We start from the raw sequence: 19,900 nt of genomic DNA on the forward strand, positions 1-19,900 counted from the left end.
TAAAGCACAGTAAGTTAGTTAATTATTGTATACAGTCTTTTCTGCTAATCTTCTGCAAGAGTAACAGTAATTGTAGTCCTTACAGAACCTTTGTTCAAGAATACAGTCTAATACATAGCATTAGATGTGCAGCAAGCAAATCAGATGTCACAGTGTTAGAACTGGGGTTGTGGATTTTATTTTTCGACCCCACAAAGATAGAAAAACAAACGTGCATGTGATGACACGGTGGGTCAAAGTTCAGATTGTCATCCTATAGATGGAGCTGTTCCTACAACAGAGCTCCTGTTGGTTGACGACTGCCCTCTACTGCTCAACTCAATTGAAAGCAAATGAAAATACCACGTTAGCTTCCCTTAGAAAATGTCAATAACTAAAGTGACTCTGATGAAATAATGTCCTTGAGGTGGAAGCTCTCTCCTCCAGTGTGTGAAGTTTCCTCAGAAATTGGAAATGGCACTGCCTAATAGACATGCGTCAGTTCAGATTATTGACCTCCGGGAGACGCTTTCAGCTCCGTTAATCCAGTCTCTGATGCCTTTTCAGCGGCAGCCTTCCACAACTGTGTCAACCCTCAGGGAACCGCAAGAGACCTGAACCTTGTCACACGCGTGTGCACCGCCGTATGCTAACGCTGATACTTAACAGGGAAAATATGAGTCAAAGAACCGTCTTTCACATGGAAGTAAGCTTTTGGCAACATTTTCTGAGTAGCTTTTTAGTCTCCCTCGCTGGCCTCTATTTAGCCAGATGGCGCTCGCTCTCAATCCCCACTCACAATCAAGATTAAGATTACACTATTACACATACAGAGAGACGCACAGTCGGTCGGACGGACGGACAGACAAACAGGCGGGCAGACAGTGCACCACACTCATGCGTCACACACATGTTCATACTTATACTATTAACAGGCGGTCTTTCGCCACCCTGCTATTTCCGTTAATTCTCTAAATCCGTGCTGTTTCCCAAATTAATATGCCCTTGATAAACAGATTCTGGTGATATAACACAAGCTTTTAACAATGTCCTTCTAAATAGGCAGAATCCTGTTCGGGATTCAGTTGTTGAAATTACAACTGAGGCTTAAACTGAGCAGCTTTAATCATTGATCACAGAAATTCAAGGTTGGAGGAGTGGCATGGATTAAAGTATTTTTACCACAAAGCCACATATCCACTCTGATCTGACAGAGAGAGAGAGAGAGAGAGAAAGAGAGAGGAGATTGACGAGAATAGATTGACGAGGACAGAGCAATAGAGAGAAAGTCCTGCTGTCACAGGATAGTACAGTGATTCCGGTCCCACTGAAGGCAACCGTCATCTGCTCATCCCCCCGTCCACCACCTGTTTCCTCCAGGCCCGTGGGCCGCACAGCATGAAGCAGCTACCATGGGCTTTCTGGAAAACTACTCCGAGATCGACCCTGTCACTTTAAACCTCTGCATCCTCATCGCCAGCTATGTTATCTTGCTCCTGGTGTTCCTGATATCTTGCATAATGTACGACTGCCGAGGCAAGGATCCAACCAAGGAGTACGCGCCGGACCCTGCTCCGACCCAGTCGCCCATCCGACTGGTGGTGATGCAGCAGACTCCTTCCCCACAACAGCACCGCTGGGACCAGGCCAGTATGGTCACCTCATACGAGCCCCAGCCCAGTCCGGACTTCAGGGAGAAGAAGAGCACAATGGTCTAACGGGTGCTGAAGGACTCTGTCTGGAACTGTCACAAGAGGGATCATATTTTGTACATATGTTGTTGTTTTTCTATCTGTATATAAATTCACTTTTTTGAGACTGTTTTTTCTGGTGGTCGGGAAAATGCTAGGATTTGACCCGCAAAAGACCCGTCTGCGACGGTAAGACGACTCTACATGTGAAGTGTTGAACGCGTGTAGTGTTGATCAATCAGTGTGAAATCTCTCTTAAGATAGCTTGTTTTGAATAGGTAGCCAAAGGGAAAATCAAAATTGATAATCAGCGCGACATTCAGCCTCTGTCGACCTACTGGTTGTTTGAGAGGGAAATGCAAGTGAACATAATCTGTTTAAATGTAATACATACAGGCAGTTTTCATATAAAACTTTTAAAGAGTGACTTATTTTTCCCCTGTCAGTGTCGTCTTGCTTCACTACTTTGTTGAATGTTTATTGGTAGACCTTTTTCATGAATCGTGACACTCAATTACAAGGTTAATACAAAGTGTGCCTGTGTATTTTCAGATTGCCTCCCATTTCCTTGTAGCTGTAGCATCTTGTTTATCGGCAAACTAAGGGAGACAATTATATAAACGGAGAGTGCTCAGTCTCAATAAAGTAATCTTCCACAGTTCAGCCACGGAGGTGAAGTGAAGTCACTTCCTCAGGGTTATCTCCTGTGCGGCACACTTTATCATCTTTTGAGACATGCTTCCTTAATCACTCGTCCAATCACCATGAGAAACCCATTCACAGTAGTAGCTACTAACCCTTTGACTCTGATGCCATGGCATGTGTTTGGCTGAATTAAGTCAAACTGCAAGTTGATAAATGTATAGAAGTACATAAAAACATGATAAGTAATTATTTATATACTGTAGTTAACAAGATAATTCCAAACTATATTAAAGAAACAAATGGTCAAAGTAACACATTCAGTTGCTGTGTACTCTTTTTCAAGTGCTTACAGTTTTTTGTAGTAACTCTGTGTGTACTAGATTCCTGAACAAACATGCCCTTATGAATAATGACACTACACACACTTGCTATCCACTTCTCCCGTTGTTAAGCACAATAACTATCCTTTCTAAATAGTGATTACTTTTGATATTGGCTGGGTCATATCAGGGTGTGTAAACATCACATCGACATTTCCAACAAAGAGCTGCACAATCTAATGCTGATAGAGGAGTTGGCAGCACACGCGTGCCAGTTTCCTGACGGCGTGGTCCAGGCGGCCTGGGGATGTTCCCCTGTTGCTCTCCGTGACACAGAGCAAATGCCACGCAGTGACTGGGTAAACCTCTTGAGACAGATATGATGGGAACATTGTATTCCTGAGCGTCAAACTAGTCATTATGTAGGTCAGCCCTACACGTCCCGTGACGATCAAAAGTACCACACGCATTTTATTTGTATGGCTGCCAAAAGGATGTCATTCACTAGATTGCCCAATGAGTGCAGAGATTGAAAAGGAAAAAGGAAAATGATAAGGGGGTACAGAGTGGCGTAAAAATCATTATTCTTAACAGACCAACACTTATCCTTAATGTCAGGTCTAATGGTCTGATTCCGGTTTTTATACATTTTCTTATGACTGGCACTTCCCATTTGCCGGTGTATATGAGATTCTTGAGTTGTCTTTTTTTTCTGTTGTTATGGCCAAAACCAGTACTACTATGACCTGTAGTAGTCACTGCCAAAACCAGCACCTGTACACATCAAAAGAGCTTTGCCCATTGGACTTACGTAAACAAATTAGCGTACTTTAGTCTGGTTCTTAGAAATGCTTTATTCATGCACCTTGCCCTGAGCTGGCAAACCTACTACAAATACCTCTATGAGGAAGTTACAGTAGAACACCAACAGTACAGTACCAAACTATCTGCTTATCGGATTCTGATAGAAACAGATTCCTTGAAGCATAAAAAAAATATTTCTCAAAAGCTGAAAAGAAGAGATTCCAAGAGATATGCTTCAGATAATCTCTAGCAATCTGAAAGGATCATGTTCAGCTGAGTATTAAGCTTTAAAAAGCATTACCACCAAGATTGAGTCCCGAAGGGACCCAGTCTAAGAATCCACAATATGGAACCAAATGATTTCAACCTTTTAAAAAAGACAACACGTTTCAGGACAAAGGCCCAAATTGTCACAAAAATCACAATGTTACAATTATTTGTAAACACTTGTAAGTGCGGTTCCAATGGTAAATAGTGATGTCACGCTAATGTTTTAGTAAGTTGTAAGGCGCCACTCATGCCTTTATGCAGAGACTATCGACGTAATCCACCAGTGTTCTAACTGTGAATTGTGAAATTCCTTTTTTAAGGCTTGTTATTGTCATCCATTGTGTTGTAATTCCCTGTCTTCCCTTTTAGAGGTGGTGCACTCCAGCCTGAAACAGTAAGCCAATTACCGAGCTGTTTAACCCCGGCATCACGTGTCTTCATAAAGCCTCTATGATCCTGTGTATAGTCCCACTGTCTGTCTTACTGTGGGTACGGATGTTTTTGTAACAGCGTTGCCTGATATGTGCATATAGGCCTATGCCGAGGGTTTCAAACTCGGGTCCCAAACTATGGCGAATATTTGAAACAATCAATTTAATAGGTAACATGCAGACTCTGTTATTAGACAGTGTGACATGTTGTCAAATGCTTAACATATTACTGTACCTAAGTGATTCTTAGATCTGAAAAAGCTAACTGCTAGCTTTTCTCATTTTTGTTAACCTACTAGAACTTGCCACAATGCTGGAGCATAGGTAATGGTGTCCAGCAAAATAATAGTTAAACCATTAAGGCACTTTAAACTTTATTGAATAACATTGTCATCACACGGTTGCATTTGTTTTTTAATTGATGGTCTGTGTAGAAAACGTAGGCCAAATAAAAACATTTAAAACATGCTGCAAACAGAAAGAACAGGTAGTAAACCTGGGTTGACAGCATGAAAGGAATACAGTCTCGAATTCCATTTGGTATCCACATATGTATTTTTTTGTATTGCAGTTGAACAAAACCAACAAGTTGGAATAATGTACCAAATCTTACCTTATTCAACAAAGTTGTTCAGACAATTTATTGGCACTTTCAAGAATTTTTTTAGACATTTCAAGCAGGCGATTATCTTCCTGTGGTGAGTTTCAGGTGCATGCAATATGAAAATCACCCACTCAACAATTTTAAATGGAGCAAGGGACTCATTCTTTTGTTTTGTGTCATTGTGCATTCCACAATGAGGATGGAGATAAGAAAGACACCCAGAGAATTATCTGAGGCCCGACAGGATTGCAGCCAAGTGTGAACAGTCTCAAGGCTATCCTGGGAGACCTTGATGTTCCTGTTTCCACCGTATGTAAGTTATCAAGACGTTTAAGGCCCATGCCACTGTATCCAACCCCCTTGGAAATGGCTGCAAGAGAATTTGATGGAAGATCAAACGGAAGGATAGTTCGATAGGATGGAGAAAGCACCTTGATCAGCTGCAACACAGATGTGGTTTGACCTTCAGACACAAGGTACAATTGTATTTACCTGTTGAAAGGGATTTGCATGGTAGGAGACCCACCGCTGAGAGAGATGCGGAAGCCGGACTGTAATTTGCCAAAACACACCTGAACATGCCGCAGTTCTTCAGGGGAAATTGACTGTGGACAGATGAGTCCAATTTACACCCGTGTGGTAAAGCACACCATCATTATGTCTACATAAAACACAAAGAAGATTCAAATAAAAGAACTCTTACCCTGCAGTCAAACATTGAGGTTCAGTGACGTTTTGGGATTGCTTTGCTGACTATAGCACTGTTTTGTTTGAACTGGAGAATGCAAAAGCCTTTTGAAGCACAATGTTGAAACGAGTGTCAGAAAGCTAAGAGAACTGGTTTGCACAAGAAGAGTGAAACAAACTGCCAGTACCAATGTGCAGAAGCTCATCCTTGGCAATAGTGAGCATGTCAAGTTTGTCGTTGCGATTTTTGTTTATTTTCTTATTTAAAAGTAGATTAGAGACAGTGCAAGTTATTTAATGGGCAAGAGAAGGGCTGCCCAACCCTGTTCCTGGAGATCTACTGTCCTGTAGGTTTTCTCTTCAATCCCATTTGTGTCTAACCTGAGTTTGCTTTTCATCCAACTAATAATTAGAATTAGGTGAGCAAAACAGGAGAGAAAACAAACAGGACAGTAGATCTCTAGGAACAGGGTTGGGCACACTCTGGGCTAGAGTGTCAATACTTTGGCCATGACTGTACCATGTAAAGATTGTAACATGGTCAAAAGACCTAATATAACAGATGAACCTAAGTTCACAGAAATACCTAATATCACAGATCGACCTAGGATTAAAAAGGGTTAGCTATAAGTGTATTGATGTATATGATTATTATTCCCTATTGCAGTGCATTTGTGAAGGTGGAAGAAAGGCATTGGCCCAAGCTTTTTATTACATTAATTCTTCATCTTCATTTGCAAGGAGGTGACAACAGTACCATCAATACAATACCACAGTAAATATAAGTCCACATATCAAAGGTGTGTGGTGTGTAATTTTGGCAGTAGCTAGCAATTTTAGACTAACGATTAAAACTAATCGTTTTAGCAAAATGTTCACAAGTATACCCAAGGTTTCACACTACATTTACAACGAAATGTAATCCTAGAAAGTGTTCAAACAATAATCAGAATGACAATGGCATAGCCCCTAGGGAAAATCAATGTCATTTTGTATATGATATCAAGACAGTCCAACTTATAGAAAAACTACTTTGTAAGCGTATCTGTGCAGTAAATTCATTTGCCTTGTACTCTGTATAAACACAAGTTTTAGGCCAAGGGAGTGTTGGTTAATTCATGGTATCTAGAACCTATTTAATTTGATATGTATTATATTTCACGAACACATACTACATTTTATGAAAAACAAAACAGTATGCAACTGGCCTCACATTGTAAGGGATCATGTACAGTTGAAACGACGTTGCTAAGTCACAAGACCTTTTAAAATATCAATGTTAAAGTGTGTAAGTGGTTCATGGGAAAGACAAAGGTGCCCTGTGTATTTACACTGAGTAAATATGTAGAATAAATTTACTGTCAACAGAAATAAATCCTTACTAATAACATGTAACAAGGCTGTTCTTGCTTCATTAAAATATTGCAGTATTTTTGTATGATGAGTTTGAAGTGGCTGGCACAAGCTAGGCTGGATGTTGTCAAAGTGTTTGTTCCCATGATCAAACTTCAGAAATGCCACTCCCTTTTATGCAACACCTTAGAGTATTTTGATTTGCTAGTTTCAAAAGATGACATAATTTAAACTCCCATGTAATGATCATTTCCCTCCCTTAAGGCCAACTTCAGTTGGAAGGTGTTTCATGTTTCATATACACCTGGAAAGACAGGGTAGAGCCTGCCACCCAAAATCTCAGCTATGTTTCCACAGCTGATGAACAATAACTCCTGAACTGGACAAATCATTCGTCAGGTGCTGTAGTTTACCCTTGGGATAGTATCTTGTGCAAGAAGTGGATTTTACTTTCATGAATTATGTTCAATACATTTCAGGCCAGGTTAACTTTTATAATCCTTTAGCCTTACAACTTTTTATAAAACCAGAGAGATGAAATCATACTTAAAGGCTTAACCTTCTGTACAGAAATGACATAAGGGGTTGGTTTTGCATGTTTCCCCAAATACTTTGAGTTAATGCAAACATTTAAACTAGATAGATTTGGGAATATTATCTCCATTTGCATGCATATGCTGGTTATTAATGTTTATGAAGGGTGACGTGCATCGCCACCAGAGTGAAGTTGGGTCAGTATGAGCTTATGCTGCACTCTGGTTGTAAAATCAGATGGAAAGAAACTGCTGACATGTTTCCATTTTGAAACTCATTAAGCCTGGATATCGCACTTAAGGTCTTATGTAAACAGCAATTTGGCGTGTTATCTAACGGGTTCCTGAATGGTCGAGTTACAACACTGTCACTGTTAACTCGAAGTCTCATCAGATACCTTGCTGATGTGCAATTCAAAATAGTGTCAATAGAACACAGCTCATTTACTCATTGGGATGGAGTAAAAATGTTATCTGAAAACACGTTGCATCCCATAGGCAAAACAAAGTAACAGACTATATTGGAATATATATATAAAAAATGTGTATTTAGGCAAAATCTATTTAAATGACATATTTGAATGTATGTATGAAAATATATTGAAAATTATAGTTTTGTCCATATTCATTTATTTCAACATATGGTTTTTATATATTTAAATATTCGTGAAGAAAAAACATTTTAAAAGAAGGATGTACCCTAGGTGCCCTGTCCAGACATTCTATAGCCTACACGGTAGTTTATCCTATACACTTTTTACTGTTATTTATATTAGAAGACAATGCAGAGACATGATTCTTTGATATATTTACCAAAGTATTTAAATATATTTGTATATATGTATTACCATATATTATTTTTGCGTAAGAGATTAATCTCAGTGCATTTATTATACATGCGCATTAAGGACATGCATTATTGTCCAATTAGGCTACATTTATTGGCCCTGAGAAAATAAGACGGTGTTAGCCGTCTTGATTAAATGTATGACACTGCACTTCATGTGACAGATATTGTAAACTACTGGGAACAGAATGCAATGTTTTTTGGGGGCGCCGGCTAAAACAAAACCAATGACTGGGGGAGTTCTATTTTTCAGACAACTGGTTTTGAAGGGGCGATCCGTTTTGTTTGAAACGAAAACCATTCTGTGTGGTCTGCTTTGATCACTGAAAGCGAAATCGCATTCTGACGACTTGAGCGAAGACAATCATTTAGGCCTAGTATAGCCTACATGCTTCTCTCTCAAATAATTCATACCTAGTTTTGAAACACCTATAGCCTTTTTAAAAACACCTATTCAAAAGAGCATGGCTATACACATTTTTACGAATTCCCTTTTCTTTCGACAAATCAGATATGCGTTTGACGACAGTAAAATTCGATTAATTATCTGTAAACAGCCCTATTACGTGCCCACTGACATCCTTCTTTTGTGTTGAGCAGTTTTGGCGGTGATCTCAAAGCGGGCCACCTAGCCTATTCTCTTGGACGCTTGTCTTAATGTCGAAAACCCGCTTCAAAAACCCGCTTCTGCCGGGCTATGCATTAACACAACTCTCGTATTCTTTCTTACGAAATGTCTATCATGGTGTGACAGATGTTGACACCTCCTCCACCCACCCACCCACATTGTAATGAGACCGGCTTTGTCTTGGATTGGTCTGATAGAACAATGTTCTACATTTTTAGGGCCATTATTGGTTCAAGCATCCGCCATTCAAAATATTTTTACAAGGGGAGGGGAAAACACGTTTCATTCGAGAATTGGAACAACGCTGGGGTGTATAGTGGGTGCAGTACGAGTGTCCTGCTAAATGAAACTATTTAATCGATTGAAGCTAGCTAATTAATATTTGTTTTACATAATGGTACTAAGAAAAAGACTAAAATAGTGTTATTGTTGTATTGCTTTGGACTGTGTCCGGGTATCTCTACAGAGCCAGAGCATTGATTAGCTTGAGGCCCAGTTAGCGTTATTAACTAATACTATTTGACCGTGGTTAAGTAAGATTGCTTCCTGATTCCCCGTTCATCTTTTTTTGAAGGCGTTGACATGAAGAGAGTGAACACACTTCAAAGGTAGGTTAGTTGAAAGTTGACAGTCACATAGTGTTTGTATGCTGTTGGCTTGCTACTGAACCTAGCTTGTGAAGGTAGCAATCTACGCTGGCGTTCAATGATAATGGCATTCACTCTGAGAGCATCATGGATTGCTGCTCTTTATGCATGGATGAATAAGACACATGGCTATATTACAACATGCGATACGTAGCTCACTACCATACTTCAATTCGATCAAACAAGTTGCCACATTTGGCCAATCATTAAACTAAACCCTCCCCCGAAAAAACAATCGAGTTGCAAGTATCCTGTTTTGTTCCTTTTTAATGCTATTTAGGGGTTCTGCAGTAAAACAATAATATTATTGTATTTGTTCTAGCTGTTATTTATTCTGCCAGGTTGATGATCGTGTTTTACATTCCAGTGACAAGGCATATGAGGATGAAACCTCATATGCCTTGGTAAAGGATGGTAAAGGACACATCACGAAGATGTGTTATGTGATTTCTGCGACAACACATTCCTTCATTGCTATTGCAATTGAAGAAATCAGCTATTTTAATGTAGTCGATTTTAGTGTGATTTGCATCATGATTAGCTGATACTCCTTATTTCCCAGTCATTGGTTGGTCCATACAGGTCTTCAGCTGGATCATCAAGAGGGTTGAGGACATTAATTGCATGGAAATTGACTACATTGCGTAAATGCTCTGCCCTCGCTGGAACAGATACTTTAATGGCACAGAAACGCAGATAACACTTTCCATATCCTTGGCCACATAGTGGTGCCACAACAGAGTGCAATTGTTTGCACATGATGCACTATTGTGAACTTTGAATGGAGCTCTGGCTCCCGGTACTAAGACGTTTCCTTACATATCTCTTTCACATGCTATTACAGTAAGCAATGCTCTCTCTGATTTGGTGTTTGGACCCGGTCGGTTCAAGCAACGTTTAAGTAGATGAGGCTGCTTGCTGTAATGACATTAGCTTTTGCATCGGGCAAGGTACTAGTTCATTATCTGTCTGTCTAAATATATTTCCATGAATAGAAAGAAGTTTCTATTAAAATTGATTACTAAATTAATTCTAAGAAAATCATGTAAAGTTTGAAATTGTGTTCCATAATATAACTGAAGACAATGTAGCAACCATCATTTTGAACTTCAGCCAAGCCAAACATTTGATTGGGTTGGTGTGTGGTAAGGTGTTGTAGATTTACCTGGTCTAAGAGGCTAATGGACCAAGGTCTCTCAATGCAATATTTTTTGTCTGTCACACCTAGTAATTCAGTCAACAAGTCATAAACTAAGAAATAATGTAGTTCTGGTCCTGAATTACAAAAAGTGATGAACATGTTCCAAAACGCTCAAGAATCAAACATATGCGAGCACATTCAGGTTTGCCACAAGGTGTTGTAACAAGTTTAACCCAATGTTTGACGCTTATAGTGGCCTTACTGTTTGAGTTACAATACAATAAAATTTATATTTTTAAACATGCATACATAAATGATGTGTACAAATTGTGGTGTACATTTGTCCTGTGGCTCTGGAGAAGAGGTTTAAAAGGATTCAACATAATTGAAAATGATCCAAAACATATCCAATACCTAATTGCATGATGGATTTGATGTTGAGTTCTTCTATTTGGTACTTTTGTACTACGGTAAGGTGTCCAAAAGGAGTTTATCTCAGGATAATGTGTCAAATTTGTCCTGTGAGTGGCACTACAGTGCAAACACTGAACTCGGGCATTGATGCTGTCTACAGGGGTTCAAGCTGCAAAGCTGGTGAAACCCTATTATATTTCTTTAATTATTATTAATAATATTAGCATACTGATTCTTCGGTCATTGAAAATTAGTTCAGCTAATCTGTGAATTATGTTTAGGTTTGCCAACATGGGAGTGCAATTGGACAGGAAAACACATGCATGCTCATTGGCTCATAACGGCTATATTGTTGAAGATAAAGTTCTGGAAAATGGGTTGGACACAAACATAACATACATGAAGTCAACATTCATGGATACATCACATATGTACACTCATAACATGCATGTATGCAGGGCCGGCCCTAGACATAAGCGATATAAGCGGCTGCTTAGGGCCCCCGACTGGCCAAGGGGGCCCCAGACTGCTATGCTTGCCAAGTATCATATTAATTATGATACTTGGCAAGCATAGTTGAGTACAGAATTATGTCTTTGAATGTCAAAGACCAATATATCCAGATGGCGACAAAATGGGCCCACAGCTTGAACACCTGCATTGTTGCTTGAAGCAATATTTATCTCTGAATTGCACCATCTATTATGTAATTTCCTTGCCTCTATCACTCAGTATGGTGTAATGGTTCACGAACAAAGAAGAACTAACCCAGAAATAATTATAATCTCTTAGTCTAGCTACAGTTTGAAACTGGGAACAGATTTTCCATATGAGCCTATTTAACAACACAATGAGATTTTAACTGACCTGCATTTGGCAATATTGTGCTACCAATATGAGTACCATAAGTGTCTTTGATTGCAATCTAAATTTAAATCTACATTTTTTATTTAGATTAAATGCATTAACAGAAATGTTTTGCTCAATTTAAGTAAACCAACATGGCCATCTTCTCTCTTTCAAAACTCGTTGATTGAGATGTGGTGATATCCACCCCACTGCCACATGTTCTGTAAAACACTCCCCTGACTTTATCATTAGAAACACTCCCCTGACTCTGTCATTGGAAACACTCCGCTGACTCCGTCATTGGAAACACTCCGCTGACTCCGTCATTGGAAACACTCCGCTGACTCCGTCATTGGAAACACTCCGCTGACTCCGTCATTGGGAACACTCCGCTGACTCCGTCATTGGGAACACTCCGCTGACTCCGTCATTGGGAACACTCCGCTGACTCCGTCATTGGGAACACTCCGCTGACTCCGTCCTTGGGAACACTCCGCTGACTCCGTCATTGGGAACACTCCGCTGACTCCGTCATTGGGAACACTCCGCTGACTCCGTCATTGGGAACACTCCGCTGACTCCGTCATTGGGAACACTCCGCTGACTCCGTCATTGGGAACACTCCGCTGACTCCGTCATTGGGAACACTCCGCTGACTCCGTCATTGGGAACACTCCGCTGACTCCGTCATTGGGAACACTCCGCTGACTCCGTCATTGGGAACACTCCGCTGACTCCGTCCTTGGGAACACTCCGCTGACTCCGTCCTTGGGAACACTCCGCTGACTCCGTCCTTGGGAACACTCCGCTGACTCCGTCCTTGGGAACACTCCGCTGACTCCGTCCTTGGGAACACTCCGCTGACTCCGTCCTTGGGAACACTCCGCTGACTCCGTCCTTGCGTCGTAATATAAGCGTACCCTGTAACCAGTAACAGAGAATCCTAATTGTATCAACTTTTTCCCCTCCAGTCTGCCCCAGTTAGCGCTGTGGCCAAACCACCCGCGATCCAGAAAATACCTGTTTTTGTTTGCCAATTTGCGTCACCAATGGGACCTCATACCCACTCTTAAATATAGACTGTTGTGGTTATTTTGGTGCTACGAAAATGTGCCTTAAACCACTACACCACCTGGGAGGTGTCAGATAACCAGTTTCAAACAGTAGCTACTCAGTCTTCCCAGCTACCTGCTGTATCACTTGATGCATGTTGTTATATATTTCAGGTTCATGAACAGCCGGGCCTCTGCTAACTGCCGATACCAGCCCACCTGCTACGAGCATGCTGCGAACTGCTATACTCACGCGGTGAGTTCAGTGTCCTAAGGCCTGTTATATATAGGTTATATATAGGTATATATAAGCAGACAAAATCAAAAGAAGGGTTATAACAAATCCTGCAACCAGTTTGGCAGACTTTTCCACAGGACTACATCATTTTTCAAACTTGGCTTTTGTTCCTCTAAGATTACACATGGCTTGTTGTTTTTCCGCATGCTTAACCCTGTTGACCCCGTGCTGATAGAGAGAACCCCTTTCATTGTTAGACTTCCTGTCTGTACCATGCAGCTCCTCATCGGGCCATCATTTGTGGGCATGGCCCTTTTGCACTGGCTCTCAGCCAACAACTGGGAGAAGATCACGGCCTGGGTGTACGGCATGGGCCTGTGTGCTCTCTTCCTGGTCTCCACCGTGTTCCACATCATCACCTGGAAAAAGAGCCATATGAGGTAAAGAGGCAGATGAAGGTGTTGAATCCCTCCAGACTAATTCATAGACACTGGCCTGGTGTAGCCAAATTCTAGGCCCTTGTCATGATTCTGCCAATGTGAATCTAAACTGTTAAAAAATGAATATTCAAGGAAATTAACCTATTTGAAATGTGTGGGTGACAGATTTTGAATAACTAAATGGCAGAGTGTGTTCTTTCAAATGATCTTATTTGTAAACATATTACATTTTCCATCAAAATGTATTAATTTCACTGCCAAAAATAGTTATTTAAACTTCAGAGTTGCGTTGAGACTGAGTTAAATACCTGATGAAGAGTTACCATGTAGTTATCATATAAATGCAGTGTATACGACTGAGTGCAACTGACAATATCTGTAACTGTTGATGTTTATAATCAATGCAAGAAAATCAAAAGGGCACGTGATGGTAACACTATAATTTTTAACCCTTCGTTAGATGCTCTTCTTATAGCTTGTTGATAGTATAGACTATTGGTTGATAAGCAACATTTTGCTGTACTTCAGTTTAGAATAAGTGTTATGGTAAGAGTTAAGTTGAAGGGTTATAGTAAGTAGAGCATCTACAAATGTGCTATTGGGTCTCTTCAAATGCTTTGTTTCCAACATGAATGTCAGTGTTTGCGCACACTTGCATGCTGTATTTTTGATTAGTTAGTCAAATAGATGAAACAGTGAAACAAGTGCGTGCTTGACCTGCGAGACCGTGTTTGTTTCTACATCGGAGCCAATCTACACCATTACAGATGCTGTCCGAGACTGAACACTTGGATACAGCAATGGGTGAAGGCGTAACTGTCAAAGTAGCCAAACGTCATGCAGCTGGGCATGTGCTCTAATCTAGGAAATGGACTGGTTTGGAGCAGGCAAAATAACAACAACCCTCCAGAAAAATGAATGTTTTGTGTTGATTCCAGGTCTGTGGAGCACTGCTTTCATATGTGTGATCGCGTGGTCATTTATTTCTTCATTGCCGCCTCCTACACACCTTGGTAAGTTCTCTCAATGTACTTGATGGGGACCCCTTTTTGTTTCAGAGCATGTGAAATGAGCGCGTGATATTTGTTTTCCTTGCCAGGTTGAATCTCCGCGAGCTTGGCCCCCTCACAGCTCACATGCGTTGGTTTATATGGCTGATGGCTGTGGCAGGAACAATATACGTCTTTAACTACCATGAAAAGTAAGAACCTTGTTTATTCGTTTGCATTTGAATTGTCTTGTTCTTTGCGACCCAGTCGTCAGAGGAATAGTGAATGTGTCCAGACTAGGACTCCAGGGATACTGTGATAATGTTGAGAAACTGGGCCATTGTACTCTGCTCTTTGCTCTCTGCCGATAAATAGAATTACATAAATACAGGGCCTTAGTATTCAGACCCCATGACTTTCTCCACACTTTTTGGTGCAAGTTGATTGCAAAAAACAGTGTTAAAACAAAACCTGAATAAGGGAAAATAAGTTTTTGGAAATTTGCATAACTGTCCAGACCCTTCGGGATAGACAACTCAAAATTTAGCTCATGTACTTCCTCCTTTTATCTTCTTTGAGATGGCTGTAGGACTTGATTGGAGTCCACCAGTGGCAAATTCAATTGATTGGATAGGATTTAGAAAGGCACACACCTGTCTATATAAGGTCCCACACTTTACTGTGCATGTCGGAATAAAAACCAAGCCATGACGTCCACCGAACATAGACCTTAGATACAGAATCGTGTTGAGGCGTCGAAATGGGGGGAAAGTTCTATACAAAACTGAATCCCAGGAGCACAGTGGGCTTCATAATTGTGAAATGGAAGTTTGTAACCAGAAAGACCCTTCCTCAAGCTTGCTATCCAGCTAAACAAAGTAACAGGCACAAAGGATCTTGGTCAGGAAGGGGACAAAGTACCCAATGGCCACTCTGACAGAGCGTCAGAGTTTATTTGCAGAGATGAGAGAACCTGCCAGAAGGACAAAAAAACAAGCTCTTCAGCGCCACGTTCAAGTCTTTATGGTAGAGTGGCTGAACGGAAAGCGCTCCTATAGAGACTTGCTTAAAGAATCCTGATCCCGAGTGCACAGGACCTCAGACTGGGGCAAACATTCATCTTTCAGCAGGACAACAACCCAAAGCACTCAGCCAAGACAACACTGGAGTGGCTTTAGGACAAGTCTGTGAATGTCCTGGACAGGGCCAGCCAAAGTGTGGACCAAAACCCCATTGGACATCTGTGGGGAAGACCTGAAGATTGCAGTTTACCAATGTTCCCGATCCAATCTGACCGCTTGAGTGGATCTACAAAGAATAATAGGAAAAGCTGACCAAATCCAGGTGTGCAAAGCTGGTAAAGGCATACCTAAGAATACTTCAAGACGAAATTGACACAAATCTCGAAACTTGTTTTCGCATTGTTGTTAATAGGTATTGTGTGTAGACTCATGTCAAACACATTTGCATAATTTTCTATTAAATCTTTAACACGACAAATATAGAGGACGTGAATAGCTGTGAATGCTTGTAGCTCATTAGCCCATTGTGTATGTGGTCAATTCTGGGTTTATATTTTTTGTCCACATTTTCTGTTGATTGTCTAACTCGGTAGTGGCAACCATTTGCAATTCCTGTACATACTAATTTATTAGGGGAATTCATGGTTTTGTTTAATAGTGTCAATGTTTTGTTTGTGATTAAGCCTTTTGAAATGGTCTTTGTTTTAATATGGACTATTTGGTGTGTCTCTTTGTTTTAGGTATAAAGTTGTTGAGCTTGCCTTCTATTTGACTATGGGTTTTTTCCCTGCATTGGTAGTGACATCAATGGTAACGTACTCCATTCTACTTAATTAATTGGTGCATTAATCTCCTTACCCAATCACCTCCACACTCTCAGGTTGACATTGGCCGTGCTGCCATCTGCATCTGCTTCTTTAATTTACTTTGACAGGGTTTGAAGCTACAGTATCTGAAATACCTTATATGACTAAGGTCTTGAGGTGCTCTTGTTTGTAAATCAAATTATTATTTCTGTTTTACTGTGCCAAAGTATATAGATTATTAGTAACAGCCCTCACCACAACCAAGTGGTCATAGGTACTCCACCAACCTTTCCTTGATTACTGGTCAGCAGAATGTTATTATGCCCCCTGGTGTCTTCTTCTGGTAGTTCAGTCAGACTCTAAAGGCATCCTTTACAGTTCAATATGCTAAGTCACACAACTAGATGTTACTACATTCTCCACAGAACAACACCGATGGACTGTATGAGTTGGCCTGCGGGGGCCTCATCTACTGCCTGGGGGTGGTCTTTTTCAAGTCGGACGGGGTCATCCCCTTTGCCCATGCCATCTGGCATGTGTTTGTGGTGCTGGCTGCAGCCGTGCACTACTACGCCATCTGGAAGTACCTCTACAGGAGTCCCCGCGCTGAAACTATCCGCGACGCCTGACCCTCGCCGGGTCAGGCTGGCTGTCTTGAAGTACGGTGCCCTCCTGTGCCTCTGGACCAAGGCACTAGCACATAGAGTCCCATAACTGCTAGCAGTGGTAACTACAGCTGAAAAGTTTACAAAAGCGACCATGTATTGTTTACTGTTTTCTAACCAAGGTGGGGAGCAGTTTTTCGGTTCATACCTGACTGTACAAATTTCAAACAAAGGCTGCTTGTGATGCTGTTTTTGTACAATGTTTGTTCAGTTGGTACCCCAAACAAATGAAAATAATCTACTTCTTGACCATTTTGCAATTATCTTTTGCACATGAGGATACATTTGGCAGTATTTTATTTATTCTGTTTTTTTTTTTTTACGTGAAAGTATCACATTCCATAATTTAGTGTCTTGTGATTATTTTTATCTTACTGAACAGTAGTTTGGAAGGAGATTCAATTGAGGTTTCGCTCTACGGTCAATGTGCACTGTAGATAAAGAATAGTAATTCAGACACTTTGTCTAATGTAAGTACTGTATTCTGCATTTTTATCCCTATTTAAGTGCAGTCTTATTTTTCTGAGGCACTTTTGTATCATAAGAAACACAAATTATGTCTGGGAATGTCGTTGAATAAGTACTCCGATTTGTGTTTCTCACAAAGTCCACCGCAGCTCAGCGTTGAAGTTGGTGTAGTAATTAACATGGGTCTTCCAGTTTCTCTAAACTTCTAGAAAGTACATCTGGGATGTACTTCTGTACAGATTGACTGCTGCCAAACTCATGGTGCAGTACATAGTTCCATTATATCACACACTTCCTAATTTTAAAAACTCTCCTCGCAGGCTCAATTACATTTCTGTACTTTGTGTTCATTTTCACCAGTTGTGTTTCAGATGTTTATTGCTATGGAATTCCATACTTTTCATTTCTTTTAAGGAGTATTTTTCCTTCTTTTCCATTTCAGTTGAGAAACTGTTGATGCTACTATGATTTTGGGTAAAGATTGTGGCCAATCAGAAATGTTTTAAGCTCTTTACCACAATGTTTTGTAATATTTGTATATTCTGTTTTGGTACATAATCCCATTCAGGCCTTTTTAAGGGAAACCTCTGCTTCTTGTTAAATCTACTTTATCCACTGGGTATTTTGGTGCTGTACATATAATATAAAGTTTCACACTGTAAGAAATAGGCCACTAATTTGTTGAAAAATAAATGCCCTCAACATTTTTGCTTTCTTCTCAGCATTTTTTGTAAATGTGTAACTGTAATTAACTTCTGATAGGTTATCACAGTGGAAGAAATTCAAATGTTTCCTCTGTAGGTCACCAAAGAGTATTTTTATTTGCATATTATTACAAACAGATCAGATGACATTGTTGTCTATGGTAGAGCCAATGTAAAGCAGACAGTGTTCTTCAATAGTAAACTGCCTTAGTGAATCCTAATGTACACTGCTCAAAAAACTTAAGAGAACACTTAATCACACATCAGGTCTCGAAGTAAATATATTAAAGATCAAAATCTGTACATTGTAATTTGTTGAGAACAAAATTATGTAACAACGCTCAGTAGAAACCAAAATTCATATTCACACCAAAATCAATGTAAATAATTGAAATCACAGGCTGTTCCAACTTGCATGAATTTCATCACAGCAAATCCAAATGTGACAATGTCTGGGCATGCTCCTGATGAAATGGTGGATGGTGTCCTGGGGAAACTCCTGCCATACCTGGATCAAGGCAGCAGTGAGCTGGACAGTCTATGGCGCTACTTTTCGGCATGGGATGCACCGATGTATAACGTCCCAGAGGCTGTCAGTTGGGTGTAGGTCTGGGGAACGTGAGGGCCAGTCTATTGCATCAATGCCTTCGTCATCCAGAAACTGCTTACACATTCTGGCCACATGAGGCCAGGCATTGTCCTGCACCAGGATGATGCCCACGGCATCAGCTTAACGTCTGGCGGGACCCAACGCCAGACCAGTGTAAGGTCTGGCGTTGGGTCCCGGTACCTAACAGCAGTCTGGGTACCGTCGACTAGCACGTGGAGGTCTGTGGGACCCTCCCAAAGATATGCCTCCCCAGACCATTACTGACCGACCGCCAAACCAGTTATGCTGGATGATGTTGCAGGCAGCACAAATTTCACCACAGCATCTCCAGACTCTCACATCTGTCACGTGTTTAATGTGAACCTGCACTCATCTGTGAAGAGAAGGGGTCGCCAATGGTGGACTAGCCAATTCTGGTGTTTTCTGGTGAATGCCAATCGAGCTGCATGGTGCTAGGCTGTAAGCACAGGTCCTACTAGAGGACATCAGGCCCTCGCGGAGTCTGTTTCTGACAGTTTGGTCAGAAACATGCACACCAGTTGCCTGCTGGAGGTTTTTCTGTAGGAATTTGGTAGTGCTCCTCCTGTTCCTCCTAGCACAAAGGAGCATATACCGGTCCTGCTGCTGGGCTGATGCCCTTCTATGGCCCTGTCCAGCTCTCCTCGTGTAATGGCCTTTCTCCTGGTTTCTCCTCCATGCTCTTGAGACCGCACTGGGAGACACAGCAAACCTTGTGACGGCACATATGGATGTGCCATCCTGGTGGAGCTGGACTACCTGTGCAACCTGAATGGGCTGCAGGTACCGCCTCATACTACAATTAGGACACTAGCAAAATGCAAAACTAGAGAAGAATCAGTCAGGAAGGATAAGGAGAGAACAATAGTCTTTGGCCACCACCTGCAAAACCATTCCCTTTTTTGGGGTTGTCTGGCTGTTGCCTCTCCAGTGCACCTGTTGTCGCTTTCATTTGCACCAAAACAGGTGACATTGATTCACAATCATTTGTGCTTCTTAACTGGACAGATTGATGTCCCTGAAGTTTTATTGACTTGGTGTTATA

General features: G+C 41.0%; 1 protein-coding gene across 4 annotated transcripts; it reads left to right on the forward strand.

Annotated features, from left to right (window-relative positions):
- The first annotated feature begins 1,748 nt into the window (after positions 1-1,748).
- Positions 1,749-18,232, forward strand: mmd (monocyte to macrophage differentiation-associated). 4 transcript variants are annotated; one of them, XM_020051241.3, is made up of 7 exons: positions 1,749-1,859; positions 13,070-13,151; positions 13,391-13,573; positions 14,512-14,586; positions 14,673-14,774; positions 16,325-16,394; positions 16,816-18,232. In XM_020051241.3, the coding sequence occupies exons 2-7, from the start codon at positions 13,126-13,128 to the stop codon at positions 17,017-17,019; spliced, it is 660 nt and encodes a 219-aa protein (XP_019906800.2). In that variant the 5' UTR covers positions 1,749-1,859; positions 13,070-13,125; the 3' UTR covers positions 17,020-18,232. The 4 variants fall into 4 exon arrangements, with proteins under 4 accessions (XP_019906800.2, XP_010890007.3, XP_010890009.3 ...); XM_010891705.5 differs by having other exon boundaries at positions 1,755-1,859; positions 13,413-13,573; XM_010891707.5 differs by lacking the exon at positions 1,749-1,859 and adding an exon at positions 8,734-9,400.
- The last annotated feature ends 1,668 nt before the right edge of the window (positions 18,233-19,900 follow it).

Source organism: Esox lucius, chromosome 11 (genome assembly GCF_011004845.1).
Source record: "Esox lucius isolate fEsoLuc1 chromosome 11, fEsoLuc1.pri, whole genome shotgun sequence".
In the NCBI taxonomy this organism is placed as follows: Eukaryota; Metazoa; Chordata; class Actinopteri; order Esociformes; family Esocidae; genus Esox; species Esox lucius.

Excerpts from the sequence above, each read along its gene's own strand:
- mmd (XM_010891705.5), top strand. The coding sequence starts at position 1,822 with ATGCTAGGATTTGACCCGCAAAAGACCCGTCTGCGACG. Across the intron at positions 1,860-13,069 it reads CAAAAGACCCGTCTGCGACG|GTTCATGAACAGCCGGGCCT; the intron begins GTAAGACGACTC and ends TATATATTTCAG. Across the intron at positions 13,574-14,511 it reads TGGAAAAAGAGCCATATGAG|GTCTGTGGAGCACTGCTTTC; the intron begins GTAAAGAGGCAG and ends TGTTGATTCCAG.